Raw genomic sequence first — 22,308 nt, 5'->3', positions numbered from 1 at the left:
TGGGGAAAGAGAGAATAGAAGAATAGTGGTAAAATTAATTGACTTGACACACATGTATAGAGCCCTCTTCAGGTACCAAGTGTCATAATAGGTAACTGTGGTCCGCACGTGAATGAAACCTGGTCTGCATGTTAGGGAAAAGAACAAGGGCTGAATTTTGCTAATGACTAGCTATCAGAATTTGATTATTAGTTTTCCCAAACCTCAGCATCTTAATCTGTAAAATATGAAAATGACATCTATTTTGCAGAATTCAAAATGTGCAAGCCACTTAGCTCACTGCCCGACCTGTAAGTATCAAGTTTTGTAATGACCAGGTCCAGAGTCATCATGACATAGTGTCAGAAGATCTGTTCATGGTGTTCAGAGCTAACTATCGTCCATAAAACTCAGTTCAGTTCAGTTCAGTCACTCAGTCGTGTCCAACTCTTTGTGATGCCATGGACTGAAGCACCCTAGGCCTCCCTGTCCATCACCAACTATGGGAGTTTACTCAAATTCCTGTCCATTGAGTCAGTGATACCATCCAACCATCTCATCGTCTGTAGACCCCTTCTACTCCCGACTTCATTCTTTCCCAGCATCAGAGTCTTTTCAAATGAGTCAGTTCTTCACATCAGGTAGCCAAAGTATCAGAGTTTCAGCTTCAGCGTCAGTCCTTCCAAGGAGTATTCAGGACTGATTTCCTTTAGGATTGACTGCTTGAATCTCCTTGCAGTCCAAGGGACTCTCAAGACTATTATTCAACACCACAGTTCAAAAGCATCAATTCTTTGGTGTTCAGTTTTCTTTATAGTCCAACTCTCACATCCATACATGACTACTGGAAAAATGACAGCCTTGACTGGACAGATCCTTGTTGGCAAAGTAATGTCTCTGCTTTTGAATATGCTGTCTAGGTTGGTCATAGCTTTCCTTCCAGGAGCGAGTGTCTTTTAATTTCATGGCTGCAGTCACCATAGGCAGTGATTTTGGAGCCCAAAAAATAAAGTCTGCCACTGTTTCCACTGTTTCCCCATCTATTGGCCATGAAGTGATGGGACCAGATGCCATGATCTTAGTTTTCTGCATGTTGAGCTTTAAGCCAACTTTTTCACTCTCCTCTTACACTTTCATCAAGAGGCTCTTTAGTTCTTCACTTTCTGCTATAAGGGTGGTGTCATCTGCTTATCTGAGTTTATTAATATTTCTCCCAGCAATCTGGATTCCAGCTTGTGCTTCCTCCAGCCCAGCGTTTCTCATGATGTACTCTGAATATAAGTTAAATAAGCAGGGCGACAATATACAGCCTTTACGTACTCCTTTCCCGATTTGGAACCAGTCTGTTGTTCCATGTCCAGTTCTAACTGTTGCTTCCTGACCTGCATACAGATTTCTCAGGGGCAGGTCAGATGGTCTGGTATTCCAATCTCTTGGAGAATTTTCCACAGTTTGTTGTGATCCACACAGTCAAAGGCTTTGGCCTAGTCAGTGAAGCAGAAATAGATGTTTTTCTGGAAGTCTCTTTTGCTTTCTCAATAATCCAGTGGATGTTGGCAATTTGATATCTGGTTCCTCTGCCTTTTCTAAAACTGCTTGAACAACTGGAAATTCACAGCTCACATTGCTAAAGCCTGGCTTGGAGAATTTTGAACATTACTTTGCTAATGTGTGAGATGAGTGCAATTGTGTGGTAGTTTGACCATTCTTTGGCACTGCCTTCCTTAGGAATTGGAATGAAAACTGACCTTTTCCAGTCCTGTGGCCACTGCTGAGTTTTCCAAATTTGCTGGCATATTGAGTGCAGTACTTTCACAGCATCATCTTTTAGGATTTGAAGTAGCTCAACTGGAATTCCATCACTTCCACTAGTTTTATTCATAGTGATGCTTCCTAAGGACCACTTGACTTCACATTCCAGGACATCTGGCTTTAGGTGAGTGATCATACCATTGAAAGGTTGTTGTTGAATTATGACGCCAGGATTTTTGGTCCCCGGAGGAGAAGAATTTAATCCAGGGCCAGAGACGAGGCTTGATCGCTCAGAGCTTTTGTGTAACAAAGTTTTATTAAAGTATAAAGGAGATAGAGAAAGCTTCTGACATAGGCATCAGAAGGGGGCAGAAAGAGTACCCCCCGCTAGTCTTTAGCTGGATGTTATATAGTCATCAGCAGTCTGTTAATGAAAGAAAGAAATGTCTCAAAACTTAGAATGGCACCAGGCCCCTCACCCATAAGATGTATTTTGGGATAATCTTGGCTCCAAATGGTTTATCTCGGACCATAAAAGGATTAACTTGAATCTTGAAGAAGGGCAGAGCACCATACAAATAGTGTCATTTACATAGATTAGAGGAACAATATCGGAGTATAACATACTGGTTTATCAAGTAGGTTCTGAGCCCAAAAGGCTGAACCGACTTGAAGACAGAGTTTGGGGTAAATGCATAGTACATTAGCATAGCTTAAGATAAACATTTCCATAAGAAAAAGGCATTGGTTAACTTCAAGTGAAACCAGGTGTCATTATGGCAACACAGAATTCTAAGAGAAACCTCCTTTTAAATTTGTACAGAGAAGGAAAAAAATATCGCTAGTTTGTTTCCTCCTGCCGCTTAAGAGAGATAAAAATGTCTGACACTTGCAGGCTATTTCCTCCATTTGGAGACCCCTGGCCTTCCTGCCTGTTACCCTCTCACCATTGTGGTTACCTGGGTCATGAAGATCTTTTTTGTATAGTTCTTCTGTGTATTCTTGCCACCTCTTCTTAATATCTTCTGCTTCTGCTTCCCTACCACTTCTGTCCTTTATTGTGCCCATCTTTGCATGAAGTGTTCCCTTGGTATCTCTAATTTTCTTGAAGAGATCTCTAGTCTTTCCCATTCTATTGTTTTCCTCTGTTTCTTTGAACTGATCACTGAGGAAGGCTTTCTTCTCTCTCCTTGCTATTTCTTTGGAACTCTGCATTCAAATGGGTATATCTTTCCTTTTCTCCTTTGCCTTTCACTACTTTTCTTTTCACAGCTATTTGTAAGTTATCCTCAGACCCATCATTTTGCCTTTTTGCATTTTCTTCATGGGGATGTTCTTGATCACTGCTTCCTGTACAATGTCACGAACCTTCGTCCGTAGTTCTTCAGGCACTCTATCAGATCTAGGTCATACTTGAACAGTGAAAGTGAAGTCGCTCAGTTGTGTCCGACTCTTTGCAACCCCATGGACAGTAAGCCTACCGGGCTTCTCCGCCCATGGCAAGAATACTGGCGTGGGTTACCATTTCCTTCTCCAGGGGATCTTCCTGAACTTTTCCTTACTTTCTTCAATTTAAGTCTGAACTTGGCAATAAGAAGTTCATGATCTGAGCCACAGTCAGCTCCTGGTCTTGTTTTTGCTGATTGTATAGAGCTTCTCCATCTTTGGCTGCAAAGAATATAATCCATCTGATTTCGGTATTTACCATCTGGTGATATCCATGTGTAGAGTCTTCTCTTGTGTTGCTGGAAGAGGGTGTTTGCTATGACCAGTGCGTTCTCTTGGCAAAATTCTATTAGCTATTGCCCCACTTCATTCTGTACTCCAAGGCTAAGTTTTCCTGTTACTCCAGGTATCTCTCGACTTCCTACTTTTGCATTCCAGTCCCCTATGATGAAAAGGACATCTTTTTTTCGTGTTAGTTCTAGAAGGTCTTGTAGGTCTTCATAGAACTGTTCGACTTCAGCTTTTTCAGCATTACTGGTCAGGGCATAGACTTGGATTACCGTGATACTGAACGAAGTGATACCCCACATCCAAGGTCAGGAGCTGTGGCTGCACTTCGCTGGAGCAGCTGCACAGAGATACCCCACATCCAAGGTCAGAGAAACCCCAGTTAGACAGTAGGCCCTGGAGTGGCTGTGAAGAGATGCCCCACTCCCAAGGGCAACAGAGAAGCCCCAGCAAGATGGTAGGAGGGGCGAATTAGCCTTTAGAATCAAACCTCAGTCCCACCAGAGACACTGAGAGGGCTCAAACAAACCTTATGCACACCAGGACCCAGGGGCCCCACAGAGACTGACATAGAACTGTGTTTGAGTGTCTCTGTGGAGGTGCAGGTCAGCAGTGGACTGCCACAGGGACAGGGGCTTTGGGTGCAGCAGACTTGGGTATGGCATAAGCCCTCTTGGAGGTGGTAACCATTGACCCCACCATAGAGCTGCCAGAACTTACACAGGACTAGGAAATAGACTCTTGGAGGACACAAACAGAACCTTGTGTGCACTAGGACCCAGGAGAAATGAGCAGAGACCCCACAAGAGACTGACGCAGACTTGCCTGTGAGTGTCCAGGAGTCTCCAGTGGAGGCATGGGTCAGTGGTGGCCAGCTGCAGGGTTGGGGGCAGTGAGTGCAGCAGTGCCTGCATGGGACCTTTTGAAGGAGGTCGCCATTATCTTCATTACCTCCACCATAGTTTCAGTTCAGTTCAGTCGCTCAGTCGTGTCCGACTCTTTGCGACCCCATGAATCGCAGCACGCCAGGCCTCCCTGTCCATCACCATCTCCCAGAGTTCACTCAGACTCACGTCCATCGAGTCTGTGATGCCATCCAGCCATCTCATCCTCGGTCGTCCCCTTCTCCTCCTGCCCCCAATCCCTCCCAGCATCAGAGTCTTTTCCAATGAATCAACTCTTCGCATGAGGTGGCCAAAGTACTGGAGTTTCAGCTTTAGCATTATTCTTTCCAAAGAAATCCCAGGGCTGATCTCCTTCAGAATGGACTGGTTGGATCTCCTGGCAGTCCAAGGGACTCTCAAGAGTCTTCTCCAACACCACAGTTCAAAAGCATCAATTCTTCGGCGCTCAGCCTTCTTCACAGTCCAACTCTCACATCCATACATGACCACTGGAAAAACCATAGCCTTGACTAGACGGACCTTAGTCGGCAAAGTAATGTCTCTGCTTTTCAATATGCTATCTAGATTGGTCATAACTTTCCTTCCAAGGAGTAAGCGTCTTTTCATTTCATGGCTGCAGTCACCATCTGCAGTGATTCTGGAGCCCAAAAAAATAAAGTCTGACACTGTTTCTACTGTTTCCCCATCTATTTCCCATGAAGTGATGGGACCAGATGCCATGATCTTTGTTTTCTGAATGTTGAGCTTTAAGCCAACTTTTTCGCTCTCCTCTTTCACTTTCATCAAGAGGCTTTTTAGCTCCTCTTCACTTTCTGACATAAGGGTGGTGTCATCTGCATATCTGAGGTTATTGATATTTCTCCTGGCAATCTTGATTCCAGCTTGTGTTTCTTCCAGTCCAGTGTTTCTCATGATGTACTCTGAATATAAGTTAAATAAGCAGGGTGACAATATACAGCCTTGACGTACTCCTTTCCCGATTTGGAACCAGTCTGTTGTTCCATGTCCAGTTCTAACTGTTGCTTCCTGACCTGCATACAGATTTCTCAAGAGTTGGCCCCAGGTAAATAGCAGGGAGGGAACCCATCAATAGAAAATTGAATTAAAGATTTACTGAGCATGGCCCCACCCATCAGAATAAGACCCAGTTTCCCCCTCAGTAAGTTTCTCCCATCAGGAAGCTTCCATAACCCTCTTATCCTTCTTCATCAGAGGGCAGACAGACTGAAAACCACAATCACAGAAAACTAACCAATCTGATCACATGGACCACAACCTTGTCTAACTCAGTGAAACTATGAGCCATGCCATCTACTGCCCACCAAGACAGACGGGTCATGGGGGAGAGTTCTGACAAAACGTGTTCCACTGGAGAAGGAAATGGCAAACCACACCAGCATTCTTGCCTTTAGAAACCCATGAAGAGTATGAAAATGCAAAAAGATAGCACACTGAAAGATGAACTCCCCAGGTCAATAGGTGCCCAATATGCTACTGGAGAAATAACTCCAGAAAGGATGAAGAGATGGGGCCAAAGCAAAAACAACACCCAGTTGTGGATGTGACTGGTGATGGAAGTAAAGTCCAATGCTATAAAGAGCAATATTGCATAGGAAACAGGAATGTTAGGTCCATGAATCAAGGTAAATTGGAAATGGTCAAACAGGAGATGGCAAGAGTGACCATCGACATTTTAGAAATGAGTGAACTAAGCTGGACTGGAATGGGTGAGTTTAACTCAGATGACCATTATACTACTACTGTTGGCAAGAATCCCTTAGGAGAAATGGAGTAGCCATCATAGTCAACAAAAGAGTCTGAAATGCAGTACTTGGATGCAGTCTCAAAAATGACAGAATAATCTCTGTTCGTTTCCATCAGACTATCTGGGTTCATATTCCACATCCAACGTTTACTAGCTCTGTGATCTTGGGCAAATAACAAACTTTCTAATCTTCAGTTCCTTTTTTTATAAAAGGACCATAATAGAAATACCTCATAAGTTTTTGGGGAGAATCAAAGGAGAAATGTATGAGAAGTGTGAAAGATGGCTAAGTACCTAGCGTATGTGTTATGTAAGTACAAGGTGCTCTCTCAGTTCAGATAAATAAGCAGTAAATTATTTTTATTTTTGTTCTTCCTGGATAAGAGGGTGAAATTCAATAAGGCCAAAGACTTCAGACAGAGTCTTGATCTAGGCTTTAAAACATGAACAGCTGTTGGATAAACAGAATGCTGATAAGTTTGCCTTGCTCAAGCCATAGGGTTACAATCTGCTACTGTAAGAACAGCCTAGGCCTAAGGCTTAAGGAGAATATTTTAAAAGACTAGTGAGTTTATTCTAATAAACATTTTCTCTCCATTTGTTGCCATGACCTGAAAGACAGGCTGATGTAGTCGCTAATAGTGTGGACTTTGAAGTGAAACAGCCATAGGTTCTAATCCAATCCCTACTACTTCTAGCTGTGTGATCTTACTACTTTTATTACTTACTATTTCTTGCTACATTTCACTGAGCTCCTAGTTGATTAATCCTTTAAAAAGAAGTATTACTAGAGTCCTTTTTATGAGGTTTTTATAAGGATTAATCAGGTTTTTATGAGGATTAATCAAGATAATGCAGATAAACATCAGTTAGCACATAAAAATCAATAAATGTTAGCTATTATTATTGATGCCTCATTAAGGTTATGCTGGCATAAAACAGAATTTATCCAGCGTGTGAACAGTTGAACAAAAGTATATGCCATACAGCCTGTTCAACAGTGAGATATCCAAAGAAATATCACAAAGCAGGTGGTAAGTCACTTTGTAGCAATTGTAGGTATTTAACTTTGTGGGCCCAGTAACTCTGAAAATTATGCAAAGCTGCCCTGCAAAAAAATATTGACATAAATTAATGACTTACTTCACTGAATGTAGTTTTTTAACTTACAAACATGAGGCATGTTTCTGTAGCCAGTCTATAAATAAATATATGGAACAACCATTGTTAATATCTTGATATATTTTCTTCCCAGGAGTGTGTGTGTGTGTGTGTGTGTGTGTGTGTGTGTGTGTGTGTACATGTGTATATATGATATACATGAGGGAGCTACAGTAATTAAAATAACTATGAATGCATGCATGCTCAGTTGTGTCCAACTCTTTGCAACCCCATGGACTGTAATCCACCAGGCACCTCTGCTCATGGAATTCTCCAGGCAAGAATGCTGGAGTGGGTTGCCATTTCCTTCTTCAAGGGATCTTCCTGACTCAGGGATTGAACCCACATCTCCTGCATTGGCAGGCAGATTCTTTACCACTACACCACCTGGGAAGCCCTTAAAATAACTATATACATATTTAACTCTGATCAGACCATACACGAGCCTTTTCTCCATTTGTCATATGAGCATTTGCTTTGTTTTATTAAATATGCTTTACAAACATGATTTATACATTAGATAACATTCTATAAGGAGGTGGCAAATAATTTAACTATTGCCATATTGTTAGACCCTTTGCTGTGTGTCAAAACTAATTAATCTTCAGATATTAATTGTTTATTACCAAATTCAGAGATTTCTTTATCTGTACGTGTGCAAACTTGAAAAGAAGAAAAAGAAAAAGAAAAAACCCCAAGTTGATTCTTCTCTTTGAAATAACTCTAGATCCTGTATTAATACTTCTGTATAACTTCCATGAATTATACTGTCTCATGTACTGTATCTTTAATACTTAGTGACAGAAAGCTTCTGCATGACTCCCAGTGCACTGCCTCCCCTCACTGTGAGGTCTTGCATCCTGGAAACCATGACATTATTGGATCTACTCCTGCTAGCCGCCTCCTCTGTTGCTTCTAACTGTCTTACATACCATTCCATTTGAGAAAATATACCACATGACTCAGCACTGGGTAACAGAGTTATCTAAGGGAAAGAGATCATTTCATAATTACACCAAAAATAAATTTAATGAACTTCAAATATACTACAGCATAAAAACTAATAAACATAAAGGAGGTGAATTCGTGGTTTGGGGTCATGTATATTTTGATCTCAGGTTACAGGATTTTAACTTGGCCTTTGTGTAGTTCTAACCAAGGAAGCACAATCTTTCATTTATTATCTTAACTTTATGCTTTGCCTAATAAGCAATTTATAATATGATTACCAAGGTTGATTTCATATGTCATTTTATCATTTCTAAAGAATTCTGACAGGCTCTCAATATACAGAAGAAAGCTGTTTTATATTTTCTATTTGTTGTTTTCATCTGTTTGCATCTGGAGAGAGACTAGTTACTTATGTGAGGATAGAAAATTTATTTATGTGAAAGCTGGTATGAAAGAGCATGCACCTATGTTGGTACATGGAAATTTATGTCTATGACGGTGTGTGTTTGAAAAATGCAAGGTCATTATCAGACTCCAAATAATGATACAAAAAGAAAATTTTGAAAACAACTCTAGGAATAATTTATATTCAAGACATTTCTTTTTCTGCCTCATAGCTACATCATCCCTCTCAAGGCTTCCGTTTTGGAACTGTCCGGGAGAGCAGTGCTGAAGACTATGTGAGGCAAAGCTTCCCAGAGATGCATGAGTATATGAGAAGGTACAATGTACCAGCCACCCTGGATGGAGTGGCGTATCTAAAGTGAGTGTCAACCTCCTCAGTCCAAAAAGGTCTCAATGAAAAAGAAGGCTTGCTACTGATGTAATGTTTGTTGGTTTTTTTTTTTTTTAATGTTATCTAAATATACCCATTGTGTGTTCCGTAATACCTCACACCATGTGAGATCCAGGGAACAGTATGGAATAAATGTGCATTTAATTATGTGACCTAGTTTTCTAGTTACCTCCACAGTCCCAAGCTGGCAGTAGCTTTGATCAAAGTGCCAGTAGGGTCAGTAGTGTAGCAGATGGTAGGGGAAGTAAACATTGGCTTGACATCACTTGGGAAAATAATGGTGCTGAAATGATCAAACACTCAGGGAATGTGGCCAGAGGATAAAGTGTCCCAGATCAACCCTTTCCTTCACAGTGAATCTCTAAGCCTGTGGACTGTCTCCTCTTGCCACAAGGAAGTGGGATTTAGTTTAGAGATTTCCTGTAGAAAAGAAATAAGATAAAAGGTAATGATTCCCATGCCTGCATCCTTCTCATCAGAATTTATGAGAAGCAATCAAGAGCAATCACATTGCCATGGCAGATTATCAGAGCTATAATTCAGAGAAGCTGAATGCAAAGGAGGATGGTGCATCTCTGGGTTCTGCTCAACTAGTCTGCCTGGGAGAAGGGGATGAATGGCTCCTGATAAGCGCCACAGCATGCAAGCAAGCAGTCCTCCCCCTCCTGCCTGATGGTCTCGGGACAATAACATACATTCAAACTCCAATCCCTACAATCGTGCAGTACCAGAAAACTGGTTTCTCTATCATCAAATACAATTATCACCCCAATGACAGCAGGACTTAGCACCTCAAATTCTTTTTTAAGAAAGAAGGGAAGCAAATAATTTTATGGGACATTATGGCTCTGTATTTCTCAAAAATTCTAGTAATCAGCCCTAAAAACAATTTTATGGACTAAACTAGAGTCTAGAAAGGAAACTTCATGTTCTCAGATTTGCACAGGTATATACAGTATGAAACACTATGAAGTGGCACTTTCCATTTTGTAAGAACTTTAAACATTAGAGTCCCTCTCTGACACAGAGTTTAGTGCTTCTTTGCCCCGCCCCCCAACAATTCCTCTTTATCCTCTCCATCAGGGAAATCCGTGGCTGAGAAAAAGAATAAGATGTCAGGAAGAAAGTGATGGCTCCCCACTAAATAGTAATGGGTGACAAATTGGGCCCTTCTGTCAGTGTGAAAGGCTGAGCAAAGCTCCTGCTGCAGTGGAGCAGTTCCACTCCACTCTGGGTATTTGTTTATTCTGGAGGATTCACCTCCAAGGCCCCAGAGCTCAGTTGACCATACTCTAGCTGGAGAGAAGAAATTGTGAGGAAAACAGGCACCGACGAAGGAGTTGAGGCCTGAAAGAATAAACTTGTCCATGGAAATACAGCTAGCAAGTGGCGGTCAGGATCAGAACCATGACTTTGGACTGTAGCCACTGCTGCAGGCTAGCCTGAGAACTGTAACTGGAAAGCAGATTCTTGATGTTCAAGGTACAGTCCACATTCCAGCAACATCCATGTAGCGGGTAGCAGGTAGCACCTGGGAGCATGTGCTCTCAGGTCCCATCACAGAATCTGCATTTTAACAAGCCCCCCAGGTGAGTTACAGATTGAGGTAACTTTGGAACAAAGGTTATCATTAATGCCCTCTGCCTTCTTCCCTCTGAGCTTCTCTCTCCACTTTTGGCCCAGATAGAGCCTATGCTCCTATTCACTATTCCAAAAAACCAAGGTTCCCAAGTTACCCTCTGACATACCAGTGCCATGACCTACAGGTCACTACCCCTGGAGTCATCTGTAAAGAGAGGTTCCTGTGTTAAAGCTGTCCCTCCCCTCTCCCATCAGATTCCCTGAGCTTCATCCTAACTCACTTAGGACCCTTCTTTTTGAAGTGACAATATTCCAATAAATGATTCCCCATTAAATTAATAATTACTTTATTTTTATATGTCTATATATAAGTAGCTTTGTTGTATATGTGTTATGAAATGAATGTTCAAAGAGACAGCATGATTTTATAATGGGAGAAACACAAGTGTAGGCCCTGCCAACTGTAAGGATGATTCAGCCAGTCTAGAAGCTCCTTATACCTGTATCAAACCCTGCCACTTCCTCACCAGTGACTCAGGGCCCCATGGGAGTCTGTGAGCTAATTGCTTCTTGCCTTCCTATGTAATAGAGACCTGCCATAAATAACTTCACTTTGCAATTCAAAATCATGAGGAGTTATTTAGAGATATCACTCAGATGGACCACAGGAATTAATTGTTAGAAAACTGAGCCCTAACTTTTTATACTCTTTTTGCTGCCACAAATTATTACAGAGCATTAGTAAATGGTAACTTGGTCCTGTGTAGCTCTCAAGGTACATTTTGGTACTGTGAGAATAAAGCTTTCATTAGAGAAGTACCTTTCAGCTTGATTTTTATTTTACTGCCAGGATTCCATTAAGGTTTCTGATCGTCAGCTTCCAGGATACAGTTCATATACCAAGCCCTTTCTGAAGTTTCCTGCAGTTCTGAAGCTGAGAGATGTTTTTCATTTTGGTTGAAGTTAAACATAGTAAAAAAGATTCATGAGCATGGCCCTGCCCATCAGAACAAGATCCAGTTTCCCCTTCAGTCAGTCTCTCCCATCAGCAATTTTCCATAAGCCTCTTATCCTTCATCAGAGGGCAGACAGACTGAAAACCACAATCACAGAAAACTAACCAATCTGATCACATGGACCACAGCCTTGTCTAACTCAGTGAAACTATGAGTCATGCCATATAGGGCCATCCAAGATGGATGGGTCATGGGGGAGAGTTCTGACAAAACATGTTCCATTGGAGAAGGGAATGGCAAACCACTTCAGTATTCTTGCCTTGAGAACCCCATGAAGAGTATGAAAAGTCAAAAAGATAGCACACTGAAAGATGAACTCCACAGGTCAATAGGTGCCCAATATGCTACTGGAGATCAGTGGAGAAATAACTCTAGAAAGGATGAAGAGATGGAGCCAAAGCAAAAACAACACCCAGTTGTGGGTGTGACTGATGATGGAAGTAAAGTCCAATGCTGTAAAGAGCAATATTGCATAGGAAACAGGAATGTTAGGTCCATGAATCAAGGTAAATTGGAAGTGGTCAAACAGGAGATGGCAAGACTGACCATCGACATTTTAGAAATGAGTAAACTAAAATGGACTGGAATGGGTGAATTTAACTCAGATGACCATTATACCTACTACTATTGGCAAGAATCCCTTAGAAGAAATGGAGTAGCCATCATAGTCAACAAAAGAGTCCAAAAGGCAGTACTTGGATGCAATCTCAAAACTGACAGAATGATCTCTGTTCATTTCCAAGGCAAAACATTCAATATCACAGTAATCCAAAACTAATCCCTGACCAGCAATGCTGAAGAAGCTGAAGTTGAACAGTTCTATGAAGATCTACAAGACCTTCAGGAACTAACACCCCCCAAAAATGTCCATTTTGTTATAGGGAACTGGAATGCAAAAGTAGAAAATCAAGAGATACCTGGAATAACAGGAAAACTTGGCCTTGGAGTACAGAATGAAGCAGGGCAAAGGCTAATAGTAGAGCTTTGCCATAAGAACACACTGGTCATAGCAAACAGCCTCTTCCAGCAACACAAGAGAAGACTCTACACATGGACATCCCCAGATGATCAATATCGAAATCAGATGGATTATATTCTTTGCAGCCAAAGATGGAGAATCTCGATACAGTCAGCAAAAACAAGACCAGGAGCTGACTATGGCTCAGATCATGAACTCCTTACTGCCAAGTTCAGACTTAAATTGAAGAAAGTAGGGAAAACCACTAGACAATTCAGATATGACCTAAATCAAATCCCTTAAGATTACACAGTGGAAGTAAGAAATAGATTCAAGGGATTAGATCTGATAGAGTGCCTGAAGAACTATGGATGAAGGTTCGTGACATTGTACAGGAAGCAGTAATCAAGAACATCCCCAAGAAAAAAATCGAAAGAGACAAAATGATTGTCTGAGGATAACTTACAAATAGCTGTGAAAAGAAGAGAAGTGAAAGGCAAAGGAGAAAAGGAAAGATATACCCATTTGAATGCAGAGTTCCAAAGAAATAGCAAGGAGAGGAAAGAAAGCCTTCCTCAGTGATCAGTTCAAAGAAACAGAGGAAAACAATAGAATGGGAAGGACTAGAGATCTCTTCAAGAAAATTAGAGATACCAAGAGAACATTTCATGAAAAGATGGGCACAATAAAGGACAGAAATGGTAGGGACCTAATAGAAGCAGAAGATATTAAGAAGAGGTGGCAAGAACACAGAAGAACTTTACAAAAAAGATTTTCATAATCCAGATAATCATGATGATGTGCTCACTGGACTAAAGCCAGATATCCAGGAATATGAAGTCAATTGGACCTTAGGAAACATCACTATGAACAAAGCTAGTGGAGGTTATGGAATTCCAGTTGAGCTATTTCAAATCCTAAAAGATGATGCTGTGAAAGTACTGCACTCAATATGCCAGCAAATTTGGAAGCCACAGGACTGGAAAAGGTCAGTTTTCATTCCAATCCCAAAGAAAAGCAATGCCAAAGAATGCTCAAACTACCACACAATTGCACTCATCTCACACGCTAGTAAAGTAATGCTCAAAATTCTCCAAGCCAGGCTTCAACAATACATGAACCATGAATTTCCAGTTGTTCAAGCAGTTTTAGAAAAGGCAGAGGAACCAGATATCAAATTGCCAACATCCACTGGATTATTGAGAAAGCAAGGGAGTTCCAGAAAAACATCTATTTCTGCTTTATTGCCTAGGCCAAAGCCTTTGACTGTGTGGATCAGCACAAGCTGTGGAAAATTCTTCAAGAAATGGGAATACCAGACCATTTGACCTGCCTCTTGAGAAATCTATATGCAGGTCAAGAAGCAACAGTTAGAACTGGATGTGGAACAACAGACTGGTTCCAAATCAGGAAAGGAGTAGGTTAAGGCTGTATATTGTCACCCTGCTTATTTAATTTCTATGCAGAGTACATCATGAGAAATGCTGGGCTGGATGAAGCACAAGCTGGAATCAAGATTGCTATGAGAAATATCAATAACCTCAGATATGCAGATGACACCACTCTTATGGCAGAAAGTGAAAAAGAACTAAAGAGTCTCTTGATGAAAGTGAAAAAGGAGAGTGAAAAAGTGGCTTAAAACTCAACATTCAGAAAACTAAAATCACAGCATCTAGTCCCATCACTTCATGGCCAATAGATGGGGAAACAATGGAAACAGTAGCAGACTATTTCTCTGGGCTCCAAAGTCGCTGCAGATGGTCACTGCGGCCGTGAAATTAAAAGACGCTTGCTCCTTGGAAGAAAAGTTATGACCAACATAGACCTAGACAGCATATTAAAAAGCAAAGACTACTTTGCCTACAAAGGTCCATCTAGTCAAAGCTACGGTTTTCCATTAGTCATGTATGGATATGAGAGTTGGACTATAAAGAAAGCTGAGCACCAAAGAATTGATGCTTTTGCACTGTGGTGTTGGAGAAGATTCTTGAGAGTCCTTTGGACAGCAAGAAGATCCAACCAGTCCATCCTAAAGGAAATCAGTCCTGAATATTCATTGGAAGGACTGATGCTGAAGCTGAAACTCCAATACTTTGGCCACATGATGCAAAGAACTGACTCATTGGAAAAGACCCTGATGCTGGGAAAGATTCAAGGCAGGAGGAGAAGGGGATGACAGAGAATGAGATGGTTGGATGGCATTACCGACTCAATGGACATGAGTCTGAGTAAACTCCTGGAGTTGGTGATGGACAGGGAAGCCTGGCATGCTGCAGTCCATGGGTGACTGAACTGTAACATAGGCCTCATTGTAACTCAAATACAATACCCCAGAAAGATGATTCATTTTTTCAGATTTTTTTTTAGATTATTTATTTTGAAGTGACTATTTCACTTTCTGGAAGAGTATAAAGATGAAGTGATAGTCATTGGCACCAAGAAGGGAAGCTGACCTACTTAATATATGTCAGTGTGTGACTCAGACAAACCCATCATAAAGGTACTTGCTGCTCAGTGATGAATCTTTGAGGTGTTTAGTGGTGTCCTTCTCTTTTAGAATTTTGATGGCCCCATATTCTCCTCTGAGTTTAGAATCTACTCCTCTGTACTGAATTCCAATAGCCTCATTTTTGGTTCTAAGAGAGGAAAGACTGGACCCAGATAGAACAGAGAAGAGTTGTTCTCTTTACCAAGTTCATTGGACCACCCGGGGGGTCAAAAAGACTTTATTAAATGTTCTGTGGCTCTGATGGTAAAGCACCTGTCTACAATGTGGGAGACCCGGGTTCAATCCCTGGGTTGGGAAGAAACCCTGGGGAAGGAAATGGCAATCCGCTCCAGTACTATTGCCTGAAAAACCCCATGGACAGAGGAGCTTGGTAGGCTACAGTCCATAGCGTCACAAAGAGTCAGACACAACTGAGCGACTTCACTCACTCACTCACTACCTTTCCAAAAAATTTTGAGATAGCTGAAAACAAAGAGTCATTTGCATACACCTTAAACAGTTCCCTGAGAAACTCATTATCCCTTGCCTCCCTTCTAAGTGAAACTCAACTGGTACTGGCCACCTTCCTGGGGACCATTTCTGTGCCTATGTTAAAAAATGGGGGAGAATACAAGAAGGATGCACAAAGTGTCTGTTGCTATCTTGAGCCCAGCCAATTCATTGATCCAGTCCAGAAATACTTGCCTTTAAATGATTTTTGCCTGAACTGTCTCCTGGGATGGGAGTGAAACATGAGTCTCTGGAGTTATATTAATAAATCAGACCACAAAGACCTGATTTACATATGCTTCCTATTCCATTTATTAAACACCAGCTATAGACTTTAAAGAGACCTCAACTCTTTTTTCCCCTAGAATGCTGGACCTCTTATTTGCACTTCTTTATTATGTACTCCCGAGTGTGAAATAATGCCTGATCTCTGGAGAATATGATAGTGATCATGACGGAAAGAATGAAGAATTTTCACATACTGATTGATGAGATCGCCTAGCTCCAACACTTACTGGCTTGTGAACTGGATCAACTTATTTCAACTCTCTGAACCTTCAACTCCTTCATTTGTTAAAATAGGAAACTACCACCCTCTTCAAGTGAAAATGAAAGTGATAGTCGTTCAGTCATGTCCAACTCTTTGCAACCCCATGGACATGGGATTTCCCAGGCAAGAATACTGGAGTGGGTTGTCATTTCCTTCTCCAGGGGACCTTCCCAACTCAGGGATTGAACCTGGGTCTCCTGCATTAGAGGCAGATTCTTTACCATCTGAGCCACCAGGGAAGCCCACCTCCCTCTTCAGGGTGATTATATAGGGTATGGAGAACAATAAATATAATGCCTACATGAAGAAGTCATTTGGAGGACTTCATTCGGTGGTCCAGTGGTTAAGACTCTGCACTTCCGCTACAGGGAGAGTTTGATCCCTGTTTGGGGAACTGAGATCCTACATGTAGCACAACCAAAAAAAAAAGGTCATTCAGTTAATGTATGGAAAATGAACCTTGACCATTTACCTTTGCACTCAATTCAGAGTCGCTCTGGTTTTGTTGGTCAATTTAACCCCTGGAAAGGTGTCATGCTCTCTGTTAAGAGTGTCTGTTTCCCTTGGTCTGTTCTCTGCAGGTCAGTGAGATGTCACCAAAGCAGGGCCAGCCGCTGCCCAGCTTGGACAGCCCCTACTCTCCAGATTTCTGCTCCCTAAACAAATGGCACCCTACTCCAGTACTCTTGCCTGGAAAATACCATGGACGGAGGAGCCTGGTGGGCTGCGGTCCATGGGGTCATGAAGAGTTGGACACGACTGAGAGACTTCACTTTCACTTTTCACTTTCACGCATTGGAGAAGGAAATGGCAACCCACTCCAGTGTTCTTGCCTGGAGAATCCCAGGGACGGGGGAGCCTGGTGGGCTGCCATCTATGGGGTCGCAGAGTCGGACATGACTGAAGTGACTTAGCAGCAGCAGCAAACAAAAGCTAGCTGTCAGGCTTAGTGTTTCTTGTCTATTAATAAATTATTTTCTGCTTTTCTTCTTTTGGTCTTAAACATAGGAATGATCCAGAGAAACTAGATGCCTTCATCATGGACAAAGCCCTCCTGGATTATGAAGTGTCAGTAGATGCTGACTGCAAACTTCTAACTGTGGGGAAGCCATTTGCCATAGAAGGTATTAATCAATCATTCTTGATGCACTTTTACTCGGGATGTGCTCAGTTTGCCAATCTAGCAAGTCACAAATGCCAGTGTCAGAGGCAAAGAGCTATTCGTCCCTTGTTTTCATTTTCAGCTCTTAAGCACTCAGCTATTAAGTTGCTGAAGTTAGGTATTTATTTTCTACCTATTCCACCAACATATTTTTATCCAATTGTTAGAAAAACAACAACCAAAATATCATTGTTATCCAAACGGTGTTGCTTCAGATATCTGGGAGTGTTGACACAGTGTAGTAAACAGGGAGTCCAGTTTTAATTTAATCTGTATTTTCTCATGGCCAAATCCTATAATGAATCTGATACTAAAACTAGAATGATTGTGTTACAACTAGAAGGACCCCAGTGTTGATTTAATCCCAGCTGCTCAGTTTTATCCACAAGAAAGTTGAGACAATATATTATTTTTTCATAATCACACAAGTAGATGATAATACTGAAATTAGAATATAAATCTCATAGTCCTTAAATAAATGTTTCCACTAGGTGAAAAATAAGTAGAAAAAAATCAACCTCTGTAATTTAGTAACCTCTAAGTGTCCTAAACAAAACTTTGTTTGGGACCTCAGGTTTGTCGTTCTCCCCACTGGCAGCAAATTTTTGCTTTCAACTTGGTCAGCCAATCAATCAAACTTCAGGACCAAAGAAAGATTGCATTGTCAGTAGCCCCTTTCATTCTGGACAACGGTTGATATATGGAGCAGGTAGTTTGAACTAGCAAATTTCACATCTCCATTTCCCAGCTTCCTTCCTCTGACAGTACACACTGGCTCCCAGAACAGCCATACTCACTCGTCAGAAAGCATTTTGACTAGAAATAATCCCAAAAAAATGCTCAAGTCCTATTTCCAGGAAACTATACTTTCCTGTATGTTAACTAGTATAGCAAGACTATTCAGATTCCAGTTGCCCAACTACAGTTGGTCTCTCTCTCTCCGAAACACATCAGCAGTTTTTTTTTTTTTTCATCTTCATTTTTGTGAGAATGTAACAGCTGATGCTGTTTCTTTGAGCCTTCTCCTAAGAAAAATCAATCCCCTCTCCAGGCAAAGTGACCTCCACCTTAGCCTGGAATAGAACACAGGAAGAGAGACATTTAGTGATAGGGGTCTTCTGTTGAGACAACAGTGACAGAAACATAATTGTGTAGCAGGGCACAAAAAGAGAAACCAAAGAAAAACTAGAAAACCAAAAGAACATTGATTATATAACCACGTTTCGATGTAACAGTGGAAAATTTCCCATTTGTGTGGCATCTGGGTAAATGGAAAGGATGTTATTTCCTTTTTCTCTCCTAGATACACTGGGTAATTGAAGTCCCTTTTGCCATTAGCAGCTGTTAACAATGAATCATTTGTAGTGGGTAAAAAAAATGAGGGACCCTTGTCTTCCACCTTTGTTTTCAGGGGGCAAGTCTATCTTGTCAAAAGGCAGTGGTGAAATGGCTTGTTTGCCTCTGCTAGACCCCAGTGCCAGATGCCACACAATCAATTCCCCACTGGTTTCCTGTTTACATTTCCATCTGTGCTCACGAGACTTGGTGTCTTACAGACTCCATCATCTCCAGACACCACACTGTTTTCCAAGGGAATAAATACAAAATGGCGCAGGGAAACACTCTCTCTGCAAGACAGCAGAAAGACTATAGACTGGAAAACAGAGAATATTCTTATCATTGTTGGTTTATTCTTTAAAAAGCCACTGCTGGTTTATTCTGGGCGATGTGCAAATCAGAAATTTTAATTCAATACAGCCTCTGTGAACAAGTTTACAATCTAAAAGCAGAACTTGGTAAAACACAAAGAAAGGATACTTATAAGTTACAGAAAACAATGTGATAGAGATACTAATAAAACTCTTGACTGTGGCTTTAAAGAAAAAGTTAATCTAATAGGTTTTAATGGAATATTTCTCTCCATGAAATTTTTTTTTTAATTATATTTTCATAATGCTGGAGAAAATACAAAAAAAATATTATATGCTTTTCATTAACAACATTTAGTTTTTTTGAATTTATGAAAATGTGTACTTTATTATTAACTAGCTAGACTTTATAGGCATAAAATATCACAAAAGCCATTTATGAACAATTTTTACCTATTTAGTTTACAAGAATGTCCCATATGTTTGTATTCTCTCACAGGATCTAGTACAATGCAAGGCATATAACAGTTATGTAATAAATGATTTATTACCCTATTATATAACTCATTAGGTTGTATTAGACTAAGTACCTAATCACTTCCTTATGTAGGTAATCAAAAGTATCCTGCAAAGTCTGCATATACTTTCCAAAGTGTTTAAATGATTTTGGGAACTTAGGAGGGAAGATGGAATCCATTGATTCCTTCATGCTGAAGGTACATTCACTCTCTGTCCAGTTCAGTCACTCAGTCATGTCCAACTCTTTGTGACCCCAGAGACTGCAGCATGCCAGGCCTCCCTGTCCATCACCAACTCCCAGAGTTTACTCAAACTCATGCCCATTGAGTCAGTGATGCCATCACTCTCGGTAGTAATGGCATTATATCAACTCAGTGTGACTACTAAATACCTTTCCCAACTTCACCATTCTGCATTTATTTAACACCTAAAGGTCAATGCACAGCAAATGAGAGACAACAGTTCACATTGACTTTGAAACCATTCTGTGAGTCTTCAGTGCAGCAAACCAAAGTTATTAAATATTCAAGAACATGTGGAAAGTCTCTGGTCTTATTACAAACTATATACCAGGGACACAAAGATATATTGTGTGCTCTGAAAAAAGAAAGTGTTGAGATAATTGAATACATGTCCCAAATGTATGCATTGGAGTAAACCGACAGTAAAGGTCAAATGAGAAGAGTAATGGAACCGCACAGTAATGATTGGTGACCTTTCTGCCAAAGACCTTTGCTTGTTTTTGAGTTTGTTCTTTTACTTGCTTTCCACTAATTATTTAGTACAGCACTTGAAGCACTAGCTCTGGGGTCTTGAGTGCTTAGGTTAGAATAGAGTTGCTATTCCCAAATAACTGTGTTAGTTGGGCAAGTCACAATCTGTTCTTCAGCTTCCTCATCTGCATAATGGGTTTGTGAATAGTACATCTAGGACAGAGTTGCTGTGATGATTAAGTAAAATAATACATGTAAAGCATGTTCAAGCACATAGTTAAAGTGACAGTGAGAGTGTTAATGGCTCACTAGTGTCCGACTCCTTGTGACCCCTTGGACTGTAGCCCATCAGGCTTCTCATCCATAGCATTTTCAAGGCAAGAATACTAGAGTGGGTTGCAATTTCCTTCTCCAAAGGATGTTCCTGACCCAGGGATCAAACCCAGTTCTCCTGTATTGCAGGTAGATTCTTTTCCATTGGAGCCACCAGGCTATTATTCAATATATTGTATTAAAAGATTGAGACCAATTTACTATAAAATTATCCCAAGATAGATCGCCTTCATATATCTCAGCTTCTTCCACACACTCTGTCTCCACTTTGATGTGCTGAGGATAAGGGAAATCCATTTTTAAAGTCTCCTTTAAGTTTAGAACTATTCCAAAATATGCTCAACCATTGCCCTGGAGTAGCTAATTATTGTATTCCTAGGACAGACTGTAAAACTGAATTGATCTTTCTTCCAGAGGTGTTTTTAACACTAAGATCTTATTTTCAAAATATCTATTTTCCAACCACATTTCAGGAAGATTTTTGTAGTCTATGAATTTCTAACTATACACTTGCTAGCCCAAATACATTTCTACCACTCTTAGCTTAGTAAAGCTGATTTATCCATGGGGAAAATATCAGAATTCTATTCTGAAAATTGTTCTCTTGGGCTATTAAGCTGTATCCAATTTCCAGGGTGCCTGAAGCCTTCATCTCTAGGGTTGAAGGATTCCATTTTGCTTCATCCATCAACCACAAAATAGTCAGCCTCATCTTTATTGCAAAGCCAAATTTCTAATGATAATGAAAGCAACTCAGGCTGCTAAGTTGAGTCAGCAATTTAAAGATAAGAATTATTTGACCGATGAACACAATCAAATTTGAAAAACAGCTGACAAAGAGGACAGAAATAAAATCTTCAAGGTTTTACTATTTTATGTTTCTGAATAAAATTGACTTTTATGTCTTTTAACACATACCTCTTCTAATTGCCACATAACTATTTTTCCTGTTTTTCCCTATATTCCATATGCATAGTTGTTTTAATTAGCTAATAATTGTTATTAATGCCAATAATTATTAAAATATTAATACTTAATATATGTATTAAAATTGAAATTTTAGAAGAATGGTAATCTATTTTTAGCACTCAATTACATATTAACCTTAACATGATGAAGTAGAGTGATTTAATATTAATTATTTCCTATGTAGCAATTTTTTCTAAATGTCTCTGCAATTTCAACATAACATTTTCCCTTAAGGTAATTTTTATACTTCTGTTGTAATGCCAAAATTCTATTCTAAAAATATGTAAATGTATATCATAACTATTAATTTTAGATTTTTAAACTTTCATAAAGATTCTTCTTAAAGATTTCTTAAAGTTATAAAAATTTTAAACTTTCTTTGTACCCATGGGGTTGCAAAGAGTTGGACATAACTGAGCAGCCAACACTGCTACACTGCAAACTCTATAGCACTTGGCTGAGTGTCTGAGACAGAATAGCATTCAGCCTCTACTTGGGAAAGTGATGAATAGGTGTCCAATATATGGTGATCGAGTGAAAAACAAAAACAATTCTGCAATGATTACATCAACCTGGACTGGAATTACCGACTTTAAGAGGATTTTTAGGAGAAGTAATATAGTCAGGAAGGATCCTTGCTAGTTAAATTTCTCATTTATGTACAATCATATACCAGTTGGGGCTGTACTTATGCTGTATTTACACAATTTATGAAAAGTTTACAACAAAATCTGCCCATGAAAAATATATATATTTGTATCTGCTGAATTCAAGCCACCAGTTCACACTGAAGAAATCAAAGAGCAAATTAAAAAAA

The 22,308-nt window shown here is 40.3% G+C and overlaps 1 protein-coding gene across 1 annotated transcript in view; it reads left to right on the top strand.

Moving 5' to 3' along the window:
* The window catches only part of GRIN3A (glutamate ionotropic receptor NMDA type subunit 3A), a 194,266-nt gene that overhangs the window by 117,950 nt on the left and 54,008 nt on the right, over positions 1-22,308 (top strand). The window contains exons 4-5 of the mRNA XM_068974563.1: positions 8,865-9,010; positions 17,155-17,270. Of these exons, the coding sequence (XP_068830664.1) occupies positions 8,865-9,010; positions 17,155-17,270 (262 nt within the window). The remainder of the gene's footprint in view (positions 1-8,864; positions 9,011-17,154; positions 17,271-22,308) is intronic.

The sequence above is a fragment of the Capricornis sumatraensis genome, chromosome 6 (assembly GCF_032405125.1).
Source record: "Capricornis sumatraensis isolate serow.1 chromosome 6, serow.2, whole genome shotgun sequence".
In the NCBI taxonomy this organism is placed as follows: Eukaryota; Metazoa; Chordata; class Mammalia; order Artiodactyla; family Bovidae; genus Capricornis; species Capricornis sumatraensis.
The sequence above is the reverse complement of the archived record's forward strand: the minus strand, read 5'-3'. Positions and strand labels throughout refer to the sequence as shown.